Source organism: Urocampus carinirostris, chromosome 6 (assembly GCF_059441175.1).
Source record: "Urocampus carinirostris isolate Australia breed hairy pipefish chromosome 6, RoL_Ucar_1.0, whole genome shotgun sequence".
Classification (NCBI taxonomy): Eukaryota; Metazoa; Chordata; class Actinopteri; order Syngnathiformes; family Syngnathidae; genus Urocampus; species Urocampus carinirostris.
This window is the reverse complement of record NC_142354.1, coordinates 37921837-37936740: the sequence shown is the minus strand read 5'-3', so window position 1 is coordinate 37936740 and position 14904 is coordinate 37921837. Positions and strand designations below refer to the sequence as shown.

At 37.7% G+C, this 14904-nt stretch overlaps 1 protein-coding gene across 4 annotated transcripts in view; it reads left to right on the top strand.

Annotated features, from left to right (window-relative positions):
- Nucleotides 1–14904, top strand: part of rap1gapb (RAP1 GTPase activating protein b) — a 161263-nt gene that overhangs the window by 103933 nt on the left and 42426 nt on the right. For all 4 annotated transcript variants that reach the window (XM_088338942.1, XM_088338941.1, XM_088338944.1 and 1 more), the window contains 4 exons: nt 5379–5426; nt 9967–10005; nt 11046–11231; nt 11412–11515. In XM_088338942.1, the coding sequence (XP_088195068.1) occupies nt 5379–5426; nt 9967–10005; nt 11046–11231; nt 11412–11515 (377 nt within the window). The remainder of the gene's footprint in view (nt 1–5378; nt 5427–9966; nt 10006–11045; nt 11232–11411; nt 11516–14904) is intronic.

Here is a 14904-nt window from a genome sequence, read left to right as displayed (position 1 = left end):
GGTTGGTCTGTTGGTTGGTTTAGTTGGTTCCCTTAACCACTAGAGTCGTAGTGGCACCATTTACTGTGAATTGGTTTTGGAAAGTCTGGTGGGGCCCATCCCTCTCCAGGCCAACATATGTTTCTACCTAGTCTCAAACCGGGTACCTTAGGCTAAATATATAAATACCTAAAAATTGTGTTTTGTCTTGTATTTTATCTTTGTCATGTTTTGTCGTCATCATATTTTGTGGTCGTCATATTTTATCTTTGTCATATTTTGTCATTGTTGTATTCTGTGGTCTTACTTTGACGTCGTTCTATTTTGTCACAAAACGCTATTCGAATGAGCGCGCGAGACAAAATGGCTGAGCTCTTGACCTATTGGTTGGTCAGTAATGACTGCTCAGTAGCTGCCTGCTAGCTGATCAAAGAAAAGCATTGCACTTGTCAACCAACTCGTCGATGAAAATCTCAGCCAGTTTGAACCGCATCCTCATTTAAATAACATTTTGCCTTGAAAAAATACAACAATGACACAATACAAAAAGGCCAACAAAATACAAAGCCGCCAAGATACAAAAAACAAGAAAAAATACAAAGAGGGCGGCATTAGCTCAGGAGGTAGAGGGCCCGTCTGGGGATCATGAGATCATGAGATCGCAGGTTCGTATCCCGGCTCCTCCGTGTTACATGTCGAAGTGTCCTTGGGTAAGACACTGAACCCTTAATACCCCCAATAAGCAGGTTGGCGCCTTGCATGGCTGCACGGCCGCTATCGGTGTGAGTGTGTGTGAATGGGTATACGTGAAGCACATTGTAAAGGGCTTTGGGAAGTCTTCATTGACTTGAAAAGCGCTATATAAATGCAGATCATTTCATTTCATAACGACAGAATACAACAACAACAATCAAAATATGCAACAATGAGCAAAAAATCACAGACAATAAAATACGAAAACGAAGATTAAAGACATCGATGACAACAAAATACAACGATGACAATGACACAGTACATCAGACAATTACAAAATACAATGCCAACGACGACAAAATACAAGGATAATGACATATACAATAAAGACAAGGACGACAAAAGACAACGACAGAATGCAAAGACGACAACGACGACAACAACGACGAAATACAATGACAAAATACAAAGACGACAACGACAAAATACAATGTCGAGGACAAAATACAACAACAATGACGACAAAATACAACAATACTGACAACAAATACAAGGATGCCGACAAAATACAACAACGGCAAAATGTAACGACGACGACCAATTACAACAATGACAAAATACATAGAGGAAAACGACAAATTACATCAACGAAGACGACAAAATACAACATCGCAAAAATGGAACAACGACGACGACAAAATACCAAGACGAAGGCGACGAAATACATCAACAACGAGGACAAAATTCAACGAAAATGGCGTCAAAATACAACGACAAAAATGAAAAAATACAATGTCGATGACAACAACAAAAATACATGAACGATGACAATTGAATACAACAAGCCGACGAAAAAAATACAATGACAAAATACAATGACTGCAACGACAAAATACGACAAAAAACAACAAAATACATCAACGACAAAGAAAGACTACAACAATGACAAATTACAAAAACAAAATACAAGAAATACAATAACCAAATACAATGACAAAATACAATGACGACAACGACAAAATACAATGTCGAGGACAAAATACAACAACAATGACGACAAAATACAACAATACTGACAACAAATACAAGGATGCCGACAAAATACAACAACGGCAAAATGTAACGACGACGACCAAATACAACAACGACAAAATACATAGAGGAAAACGACAAATTACATCAACGAAGACGACAAAATACAACATCGCAAAAATGGAACAACGACGACGACAAAATACCAAGACGAAGGCGACGAAATACATCAACAACGAGGACAAAATTCAACGAAAATGGCGACAAAATACAACGAAAAAAATACAATGTCGATGACAACAACAAAATACATGAACGATGACAATTGAATACACCAAGCCGGCAAAAAAAATACAATGACAAAAACAAAACACAATGACTGCAACGACAAAATACGACGAAGACAACAAAATACATGAACGACAAAAAAAGACTAAAACAACGACAAACTACAACAACAAAATACAAGAAATACAATAACCAATTACAATGACAAAATATAACTTGTAGGCATTTATTTATTTATTCATTCATTTCTACATATGACAGGATCGGTCCTCCATACGCTTGCACAAAAACAAAACCGAAGAATAAATGAAATCCCAGGTTTAAATGTGTTCAATGTTTGATCTTTTGAGTTGGTCTTCATGTGTAATTCCGTATACTGTAAAAAGAAAGCACTTTTCCTCGTTAGAGGTAATAAATCATAAACTACGACTTCCAGAGTGCTGACGAAAAGCCTCCGGGAACTCACTGGTGCGTAACTCCTGAAATAAGTCCGCCATATAAACGCCACACCAATAACAGTAAGTAACCTGTATGGAATCCATTAGTTGGTGAAGAGCTACCTTGAAGTTTGAAGGTGATTGATTGAGAATTGTGACTACGAGTGCGTTTGGAAAATTCAATAGAAAAGCCTGTGAGCTACATACATTATATCTTACACACAGATATTTATTTTAATGCAAAGAAAAAAGAGACGGATATCCCTTCCAAGCGTCCCCAATTCCTTTTGTCCTCATCCTCTCCATTGTCCGAAAAGATCAGCATCAAAATGTGATGTGCCTCAAGTCTTGTTGTGCCAATGATGTTTTGTTTGTTTTGTTTTTCCTGTCCTTTTCCACACATGTAGAGTTGGGTGATACTTGGATTTTTGGTATTGATTGAAAGTAAATACAGGGTACTATTGATCGTTACCAATCAAATATCGATACTTTTTGGTAGCAACTGATGTCTATGGAATAATTAAGCCCCTCTTCCCTTGAGCAACTTTATAATTGCGATAAAACAGGTTAAACTTTTATGAAATAAGTACAATGTTACCTTCCATCTATCCATCCATTTTCTTATCCACGGTAAGGTCGCGGAGCCCAGACCTCCCTATCCCCAGCCACTTCATCCATCTTATCCAACCGGGATCCCGAGGCGTTTCCAGGCCAGCCTCCCCAGTGTGTCCTGGGTCGTCTCCCTAGGGACCAACTCCCGAGGAAGCATCCCGAGACATCCTTATTAGATACCTGAGCCACGTCAATTGGCTCATCTCAATGCGGAGGAGCAGTGGCTCTACACAGAGTCCCTCCTGGATGACTGAGCTTCTCACCTTATCTCTAAAAGAGAGCCCAGCCACCCAGCGGAGGAAACTCATTTTAGCCAGTTATATCCGGCATCTTGTTCTTTCGGTCATGACCCACAGTTCATGACCATAGGTTAGGGTAGGAGCGTAGGAGGTAGAGCGCTCGTCTTGGGATCAAGATGGTCCCATTATATTGAAATGAAATGAAATGAAATTATCTGCATTTATATAGCGCTTTTCAAGTCAATGACTTCCCAAAGCGCTTTACAATGTGCTCCACATTTCCCAATAGCGGCCTTGCAGCTATATAAGCCGCTAACCTGCTTATTGGGGGTGTTAGGGGTTCAGTGTCTTACCCAAGGACACTTTGACATGTAACACGGACGAGCCGGGATTCGAAGTGGGATCCTTTGATCCCAAGACGAGCGCTCTACCTCCTGAGCTACTGCAGCCCCCAGCTCCTCCGTGTTATATGTCGAAGTGTCCTTGGGTGAGACACAGAATCCCTAATGCCCCCGATAGCAGGTAGTTGCCTTGCATGGCCGACGCTGCTATCAGTCAGTTAGTGTGTAAAAGTGAAAAGTGTGAAGCACATTGTAAAGCGCTTTGGGAGGTCTTCATTGAGTTGAAAAGCGCTATATAAAATGCAGACCATTGACCATTGACATTGATTAATTACAATGACATGTTTCTATACTGGGTAACCATCTATGAATTAATCTATTATTTGTTGTTGTTAAACCAGATTCCTTTATATTTTTGTTCATTTTTAAGCTTTTGTTTTAATCCCTTGCACCTAATAGTTCCTAATAGTCCTAATATATGAAAAAAAAACTTTAACAAGGGCGTATTTGAAGGTGCGTCTTAAAATCAATTGTGCCTAATAGTACAGTAATTATAATTCCTCTACTGCACAAAATTTGAAAATAAAATCAGAATTATAGATAAAGTGTTACCACACTTGGATTGAATTTGAAAGTTATAATGTATCTATAATCTTACGAACACTAAATAGAGTTGAGAGGAGCCTGTCGAAATGGCTCGGGCATCCAATAAGGATGCATTCTGGACGTCATCATGTTTATGTTTATTATGCTAGTTTAGAGTACACATGGTTGGTTGGTTGGTTGGATCACATACCCACTAGGGTCGTAGAGGCCCCATATCCTTTAGGTGTGTCTCGGGCAGGTACAGCCTGGTGGCGCCAATTCCTCTTCAGACCAACATCTGTTTCCACCCAGTCTCGAGCCGGGGACCTTTCGCATGATGGCCGAATCTGATAACCACTTCACTACACGTACTACCAATGAAACATACAGCAGGGGTACCCAACCTTTTTGTAACTAATTAGCGCAATTTGATATGTACTTCAAAAATAACAACCCATCATGTTATTACTGTGTTGGTACAATGTTATAACCAGGTTGATTATTGGAAGAAGGGTTGGATAAAGACTCGGTTAATCTCTAAAAGAAATCCTTTTATTAGAAAATCACAATGACCCAGCATTGGTGGACTATTAGCAGAACCAGCTGGGCACCTCCTCTGTTGTCAGTGGCCACCACGTTGGAGACCCCTGCACTAACATCATTATAGTGATCATTAAAATGGGAAGACAGTATCGATCTTAAGACAAAAGTATCGATCCGATCCAAGTACTCGCTCTGTATCGACATTGATGGTATATGGAATGATCCCCCTACCCTTACACGCAGGCACTTGCACGCTGGGTCTTGGGAAGTGTCAGCGAATAACAATGGACACAATAGGGAGTAATCTCTTTCTGGCTCTCAGTCCACGCCTGTGCATTTCTGTCATATGACTTTTTCGAGTTTGGCGTTTTTCACATTTATCTTTATCCTGAGCATCTTTTACCTCCTCCGCTGACATCAGATTTGCTTTATGTAATGTGATCATGACTCACAGGCAGCAAAGAATAGGCCGACACCTTCGTGCAATGTACAGGATGACTTTGGCTCTTCTAAAAACGAAAAAAGAAATACACGCTTCTGTCAAGCTTGTTGCTTTCAAATCTGCTGCCCTGTTCTTTTTTTTCACCTAGCCTGTTTGCATCCTTTGATATCCTCCGTCCTGTTTGCAGGGTTGCAGGATGGACGAGCAGAGATGCCCCCTCCCACCGCCCCTCAAAGTGAGTCACAAATCCTCCCATCACCTCAGCAGTTGCAACGCGGAAACGCAGCCGGTGATGGATGATATCCGAACCTGTTTCCTTATCAGCCGTCAAACAGAATTTTTAAGCGCGCTCACTGACTGCGAGCATGCCAAATCCCCAGTTTTACCTAGATGGGTTTTATGCATTCGGATTTCAACATTGGCACAGTATTGATACGGCACAGGAGTTTTGATGTCATGGATGCTGGAACAATGGGTAGTAACCATTAGAAATCATGCAGGGAACAAATGGACCTCATAGAGTGCACTGCAAAAAGTCCTCTTACTCTGGAAAAATAATTTCTAATACCAATGGCAGAAAAAAATGTTGATTTAAAGTTTATTTTTTTGGTTATTTATTTTTTTCTTCTTGTAAAATAAGAAAAATGTAAAGGGTACTTTAAATAAGCAACATGCTCCTACCAAGCAGATGGTAGTTTGTTTTGCTTGATTGCAATTAAAATGTTTTATCTTGTTCTAAAATATTTCTTAAAATGAGTATATTATCCCCAACTTTTAAATAAAAATCTTTGGGATTTTTTCAAGGACTTCTCTTATGTTTTTAGATAAAATACTTGGTAATTGAAACAGGTATGCTTCAAATAGGAAAGATTATATAGATTATCTACATTAGATATAAAAATCACGTACTCAAAATGCTGGTATTATTTTGCCCATTTCTAATCAGTCTTTACCCCATTGACAGTGAATATTATGCATTTTAAGTATATTGTATCTTATATTAAGAAATTGTATCTTATTCCTTTCATAAAATATGAAAAATCCTTCTTGAAATAAGCACAATTCTTATCGAGTAGATGTTTGAGAATATTGCTTATCTTAGGAAATATTTATAGAAATATTAAAATAAAATACTTTAAATGAACAAAATGACCCACAATTTGCAAGACAATTGTTTTTATTTCAAGTATATATTTTCTTATTTTACCATAAAAACATGTTAAAAGAAACATTTATCTATTTTTTTTGTACTGCATCTGATAGCAAATAGATTTTCTTATTTCATTGGAAAATCAAGGTAGAATATCTTATTATAAGGAAACTTATATTTAAAATGAAGAAAATGTTCTTCCATTGGGGTATTATATTATTTGTTGCACTGTGGAAAAACATTGAATATGGATAGGTAAAATAATTATGTTTAAAGGGAAAAAAAACTTGCTCCAATGGGCAATTGTTTTCCTCATTTTAAACACTAATTTTCCCTTTTCCTATTCAGACATGATTTAAAGACATAAAGATTGGAACATGTACTCAACAGGAAACTCATATTTAAAATGAGCAAAATGTTCTTCCAATTGGGTACAATCTCATTTGTTGCACTCTAGAAAAACATTGCATACTACAAGCAAAATAATCATGTATTCAAGAAAAATATGTTCTAACGGCTGATTAATTTACTCATTTTAAACAACACTTTTCTTTTTTGTTATTTAGACATTATTTAAAGGAAGAAAAGAAGGGAAAATGTATTCAATATTAGCTAACAGCAATTGAGGATCTTGTTTTTGTTGTAAAATTACAATATTATACTTAAAATGAGCCAAATAATCCATAAGAATAAGAATTATCATAAGAATTACCTGTGTATAGTGCGGGCCTTATGTAGGATAGGATACAATATGATCTTGTTATTTGGACTCAGGTGTTCTTTTTCTTTTTTTGAATTTCTTTTGTGTGTGTTTGTTTTAAAGGGACTCAGGTGCACTTTGTGGGGACTTCGCTTTCTTTACCATCTATTACAGACTTTTCCTCAATTTCTCACTGTTATTTAATGGAAACTTCAGGAATACCCGAAAAAAAAACTGCTGAACACAATTGAAGTTGATTTTAAGTCTTTGGACAACAAGTTAAATGCAATAAGCTGTAGAGACGGTTGAATAAAAAACATGAATGCGTTTGGTAAGTATTTTGATTGTAGACAAAATAAGCCCAGGCTGTCTTCTTTGAATTTCCACATAGAAGGAATAGCTGAACAGATTATCTTGATCACTGAGCATAAATGTATAGATTAGCTACTCATGGGTGTAAGGGCCTCTTTTCAATATGTGTCTTTTGTGAATTGTTGTCATTTGGATCTCAAGTTCCAATTGAAAGCATTCAAATATCAAGAATGAATCGACCAACCAGGGACTCTTTGTAAACACTATTCTTGTCAAGTATTTTGTAAAACAAAGACACATTGGACATTTCTTGTGAAGGATCGGTTACAAAACAATCTTGGCATACGTTTTGAGTTGTTGAGCTAAGATGTTTATCATAGAGTGCCACGCCTAATCTCGATGTAAACAATGTTCACTACATTGATATCAATGACAATTGATTCCATTTGTCATAAACAGATGAAGTGGGTAACTTAACAAGTATACAGATGTTTAAAGATATGTAGGATCTGGTTCTTACTAAAAATGTTCTTCATTAAGTTCTCAGGTAGTCTATAATAGCTAGGTTTTACAAAATGTACATGATGTTCTTTTTTGGACACCAACATTAGATACAGTATTTGATCTGAACTCCTAAGTAAAGTGCAATCTTTTAATCTAGTCTATATTTGATGAAGGTATGTCATAAAATAATTCCCTTTTGTAATCTATCAGAAACATCATCTGAAAAACCATGACAATAATATCATGTTGCCAATCCAATTGAAAGTTGTCTCCAACTTAGGGCCAAAGCAGGACAGCTGATGTACCATGGTCAAAACACAGTCACTTTGGTTTTCTCTTTATTAAAATGAACTATTTTCCAGGTCACCCATGGTCTCAAATTTCAAGAAAAAAATCAGAAACCTTAAATGTCTAGAGGAGAGCATAAATCCCAGAGAATGCGGGACTGATTTTGACCCTTTACACGTTTGATAAGTCTAATAAATAGGATTTGAAATGTGTCTTTTAAATTGGAAAAACAAGATCAGTGAGAATCAAGTTCTTCTTAAATCAATGTCCTAATGACAGTGACATTTGCTATAGAAGCAGTCTCACGAGTTTATTTTTTTGCAAGGATCAATGCCACTTCCCTCGAAATCTTGGTCCAAAGAAAAAAATGATTCAGACCCCTCATGCCAAAAGAAAAGCACAGCTAAAATCAATGTAAACCCATTATTCATTGCCACAAAAATATGAATTAAAGGTTGACAGTTAAGTGTTTATTTAAAGAAGACCTTATGTTGAGATTTGTAGACTTTTTAAAAACAGTATCTGCGATTGATTTGTTAGAGAGAGGACATTTTATTTACTACTGTAGTTGTATTGGTACAATCAATTATTATTCAAGTTTCGGTTTAGGCCTGAAAAAATGTGATTTCACTATTTAACATCCCTAGTTGAATCACCAAAACACCCTGTTTTTTTGTTTTTTTTTGCAGCTACAGGTTTTTTTTAATCTATTTCAGAGTAGGAAGCTTTCAGAACGCTTCAGAAAAAAAAAAGAAAAAAAAAGCTGCGGTCAATCATGGACAATTCATCACATCGACTACACAGCATTTTATCTAGACAGAAAAGCAGCTTCAGCGACAGACTGCTGTGACTGTCTTGTACAATGGACAGACTGAAGAGATATTTTCTTCCTCATGCCATGAGGCTCTTTAACTCCACCCGGCGGAGTAAAGGCCCACATTAAACCACACCCTACATTGCATATTACCGTATTTTATTGCAATGTGTATTCTGTGTAGCACTATCTAGATTCTAGATACTCTATATAACACGCTTCAGTGGGTATTAGCATGTCACATTGGGTATTTGTAAATTGCATTCTTTTTGCTTTATTATTGTATTGTTCTCAGCGCAGGGATGCTGCTGGAAATGTGAATTTCCTTGCGGGGATGAATAAAGTATCTATCTATCTATCTATCTATCTATCTATCTATCTATCTATCTATCTATCTATCTATCTATCTATCTATCTATCTATCTATCTATCTATCTATCTATCTATCTATCTATCTATCTATCTATCTATCTATCTATCTATCTATCTATCTATCCATCTCTCTCTCTCTCTCTCTCTCTCTCTCTCTCTCTCTCTCTCTCTATCTATCTATCTATCTATCTATCTATCTATCTATCTATCTATCTATCTATCTATCTATCTATCTATCTATCTATCTATCTATCAAACGATCTTCGTGAATCACAAGATTTAAGCACAGGCTGGAGCAATGACCATCCTAGGAATCAGAGGGTGAAATTGGAGATGAAACGTCCTAGTGCTGAAATGAATGTTCAGTCTTGTGTGCTTGAATTTAGGAATGCATTAGCAACTAGCTTGCTAACCAAACCTATTTGGCAAATTACATTTCTATTCAAATGAGAGGCTTCATGCTGACTAAATGCGCATGCACTGGAAAGTCAAAGTTTGCTTTATGTGAGAATGCATGTTTTATGAGTGACTCCAAAAACGTCAGGCCTCATAACGTCCAACACACTCACTGGCTTCAGTTTGGACCGGAAGCATATTTCTGTTGGCTTGACTCATGTTTGTTTTTGTCCCCACAGACTGAAGAGGATTACATCCCTTATCCCAGCGTTCATGAGGTACTGACCATCTGCAAGAAACTCGTGATGTGTGTGTTCTATTGTCATTGTTTTTATTTGGCCAAATCAATAAATCTGCATCATTGTGATTTTACAATAAATTGAACTCAACCTGGACAAAAATAACTAAGATGGAATGATGGGCACAAAAAGTAATTAGTTACAGTTACTAGTTACTCCATTCATAAAGCAATTCTATTAACCCCCAGATTACTGACTCTTAAAGTAACTATGTGGTTACAAAAAAACGCATTTACTCCCTAAAATTGCTTTAGAATAGTCACATAATAAACAAAATAGAAGAAAACATGTAAACCAAACTGTTTAAGCAGTAAAACATACACAGTTCTTGGATTCTGCATACATAAGAGCTTGCAAACAAAAACAGCCGAGACACTCCATATCCATGAGTACTCTGGGTCTAAACCACTTTAAGATTTCCTTCTGGATACTGTTCAATACATTTTCTATATTTTCTAGGCATGGTGGATTGCAAAAGTAATTTTACAAATAAAAAGGCCAAAATTATGTGTTCACATTTACCCCATTGATTTTGTTGTTCGTGTATAAACCACACACAGTGTCTACCATCTCAGCATCCTCATACTCTGTCTATGCTTGAGACTGCGCCACTGTAACTGCATTCAATTGTCCCTTGTAGATAAATATAAACAGATAATGTTGCTAGAAGATTGAGGGCTATATATTTCAATGTGAGCAAAGGAGAAATGGTTGGCCATCAAAGTACTTTATGATTCATGATCTGTAATAAGTTGCCGAATAATGCATCATGTTGTAAGGCCAGTTGAGTAACAATAATTCATTTTCTAGGTTAATTCATTCGTTACAATACTTGTTATCAAGATAGGTAATTGGGTCACAGGAAACTGTTCCTTTGTTACAGAGTTAATCCCAACATTGCTTAAATGTATCACTATACAGTTTTGAGCTCTGAGAAAAAAAAGTTCACTAGGTTTTATGGCTTGACCATTATCACCAGTTTCTACTTTCTTAGCTTCCACCTTTGCTGTCCATCACAGGTTCTTGGTCGCAGCAGCCCGTTTCCGCTGATCCTGCTTCCCCAGTTCGGAGGCTACTGGATCGAGGGGACGAATCACGAGCCAAAAGGGGCTCAGGAAAGTCTGCAACCTCTATGCCCTGCCTCCTACATCAAACTGGAAACCAACAGCACTGCCAAGATCTATAGAAAACAATTCATGGGCAAAGTGAGCAGACTTTTCAATAATTTCCATACTGTACAAAATGGAATTACAGTAAATGAAGATTACTTACGGGAAAAAATGCTCGGAATATTCCCTATCTATTTGTGTTAATGGCTTTTGTTTTAATGTGTTATCCCTTGTCAGATCATGCATGCATGAAATCTTCTGCCTGTCTTCTCCCAGGAGCACTTTAATTACTACACCATAGATGCCGCCCTGGGCCATTTGGTCTTCTCATTAAAGTACGATGTCATCGGGGATCAGGAGCATCTGCGCTTGATTTTACGGTGCGTCTGCTTGTTATGGGGTTTTTGAAAAGCTACTATTTTGGGGCCTTGGTCAGTTCATCTGAGCCTCCGTCTCTTTATATTAACGTCTTTAACGCTAGGAGATAAAGGGAAAAAAGAAGAACAGATGAGGCTGTTTGTATTTCAAACCCCTAGCGGGCAACTTTGGGTCAAGGGATAACAATAATGACGCAGAGGTAGAGCAGCGATTTATGCATCCATCAGGCGATTCATCTCAAAAACGCATTGCCCAGCTATAATTGCCCATAAAGGGTATCGTTGCGGGGAAAATGGCCCCGGCCTGGTATGACCAATCACAACTGTTAGCTGCCCGTCCACATTAATTTGTCTTTCAATAATACAAGATATCCGACTGCTGATGTTGCAAGGCAATAGACTTTTACAAACGTTACATGGCTTTACAATAGAGCGGCCTGACACACTTCTAAAGAATTAGCAATAATGATCTGCATTTTATACAGCGCTTTTCAAGTCAATGAAGACTTCCCGAAGCGCTTTACAATGTGCTTCCCATTCACACACACTCACACACACTCACACACCAATAGCGGCCATGCAGCCATGCAAGGCGCCAACCTGCTTATTGGGGGCATTAGGGATTCAGTGTCTTGCCCAAGGACACATCGACATATAACACGGAGGAGCCGGGAATCGAACCTGGGATCATCTTGATCCCCAGACGAGCGCTCTACCTCCTTTGCTAATGCCGCCCCATAGAATTGTTTGTTAAGATTTGTGTGTGTTTATTTGATAGATAGATAGATAGATAGATAGATACTTTATTCATCCCCTAAGGGAAATTCACATTTCCAGCAGCATCCCTGAGCTGAGTACAATACAATAATAAAGCCAAAAGAATACAATATACAAATACCCAGTGTGACGTGCAAATGCCCACTTTAGCATGTTATATAGAGTAACTAAATAGTGCTACACAGAACACATAATGCAGTAAGATTCGGTAATATCCAATGTAGGTGGTGTGGTTTAATGTGGGCCTTTACTCTACAACGAAATTGGGCATGACACTCCAGTTTCACACATTCACAGTGAGGTAAAAAAGCCAAGAAGATGAAGGAACAGAGAAAATAAGGTTAAAAAACAAGGAGGATAAGGTTATAGTTATAAGGACAGTCTCTGAGTCTGTTTGTTATGAACCGGAACAGAAGTAGGACCCAGATGCGTGACGTTTCTCACACAAGCTTTATTTTACGGGAAATAGGGCAGTCATGGACGTTAACCCAAACGGCAGTGATTCGGCGATCGTTGAGCGGAAGACGTAAGGCAGCAGTCTGGCGTGGAATGACAGGAAGCCAGAGGCCGACGAGATCGATACCAATTGCACGAGCAGATATGCGACAGATGGGGTTGATACCGGACATGACAGGACAGACAGGATTGATATCAGGCACTGGAGACTGGAGTCCGATAACAAGCAGGACAAGATATACGGAAACGATACCAGACACAGAAGATCGAAATTAAACAGGACAAACTAGCCGGGAACAATACCTGACGGGAAACACAAGCAGGAAACCGGACGGAGTCAAAACCCACGTCTTGCGGGTGCAGATGTTCGTTGAAGGACTGACAAAGGGTGAGTGAGAGCACTGATCTTAAATAGAAGGGAAGCCAATATGTCAACGAGCCGCAGCTGGCGCCACACGGGCGGGGCCAATTGGGCGACATGGCAACCGTGACAAATTCACTTTCTCTGTCGAAAATACTTAAAAATGTAATTCCTGCCACAAGTTCCATGTAATTTTTTAAGGTTTAGATGATCATGTAGCCTTAATTTACAGGGTTGAGTTTTTGTAGTCACCGGGCTTGGAAAGTAATACAGATTACCGGGTATTCATTTAGTTAAAAACGTCACTGTATTTTGGAATTTGAATTTATTTTTAACCTGTTTAATCATGTTTTACTACATTTTGTCTCGTTTTTTTCTTTTTCTAGAAATATAACAGACACATTACAAACATGAGGATTAAAATAAATACGACTCTTACTTCATTCGATTTATTATCTTTTGCAATGCAATGTTAAGAATATTCATCAATCCAAATAAGCTATTTGACATATTTCTCTGTAATACCTTGTGAGCAGAGAATCAGGCACTACAATTTGAGCTACCATGCACATTTATGTATAACCGTTGGGTTTTTTATACACTTACGATATAAATAAATACAACGACTTATCAGCAGATAAGTGTTGCTGACGAAAATTGTAAATCAGTATGCACTGGGAATCGAAACCGGGAAGTGGCGGTGACAGTTTATACAATCTGCCACCATACCACCACTGATAGAGATGACATACTCCATACAGCTTATCTTATTATTGCACTATTTACTCACTATGCCAGGAACAATGATTTGGATAGTGCATTCTAGCAGGTTAGACAATCTCCCACTTTTTCATTTGTGCTTCAATAACATGGCAAAAGACAGATTTTTTTAACATTTTTTATTTTCAACGAAATAATACAAAGGCTCTTTTCTCTTAAAACAAGGACAAACAGGCTCAGAGACAGCTTCTTTCCCAGGGCCATCACCCTAAATGAGCGTGTAAAACTATGAAAATATACTGTATCTTACAACCTTCATTTTTTTTGCTGCAAAATGTTGTTGCCCAAAACTTTTAAAACATATACCTTGTGAAACCTTTTGTAATTTAGGTGTTTATTTTGTTACAGCTTGATGTTTTTGTAGTGGTTTTCATTGCAATTGTTACGATGTACTATTCTCCTTCATTGACTACATTGCACTATTAATATAATTTCGGCCAGTTTCTAAGCCAAGCAGTTTTATTTTCCTGGCTTCTATCCGGATTTTCTTTCACCTTTTTCCTCTTTAAAGTATTGTTTACCCTGAAGTGTCATGTCCAATCTCGTTGCAGACACAATAAAGACTATTCTATTCTATTCTATTCTATTCTATTCTATTCTATTCTATTCTATTCTATTCTATTGACTGTTTAACCTAACAGAATGCACTTTGCAAATCAGTGTTTTTGGCACCATTTGTACAAATAGTGTGATAAAGAGTTAAGCTCTAATGCCTTTTCTAATGTCACTTGCACAACTGGCAAAATGATGGCGCTCTCGTCGCGGAGTTTGATTCCCTTGCATAAAATGTTTTGTGGCTTAATTCAGCAATTCTTATCCTGTCATTGCTCAATACAATAGTATACCTTAACACCTTGTACGGTAATGCCTACCTATACTTATTGTGTGCATTTCCAATCGTATGAAATGAAATGAAATTATCTGCATTTATGTAGCGCTTTTCAAGTCAAGACTTCCCAAAGCGCTTTACAGTGTGCTTCACATTTCCCAATAGCGACCATGCAGCCATGTAAGGCGC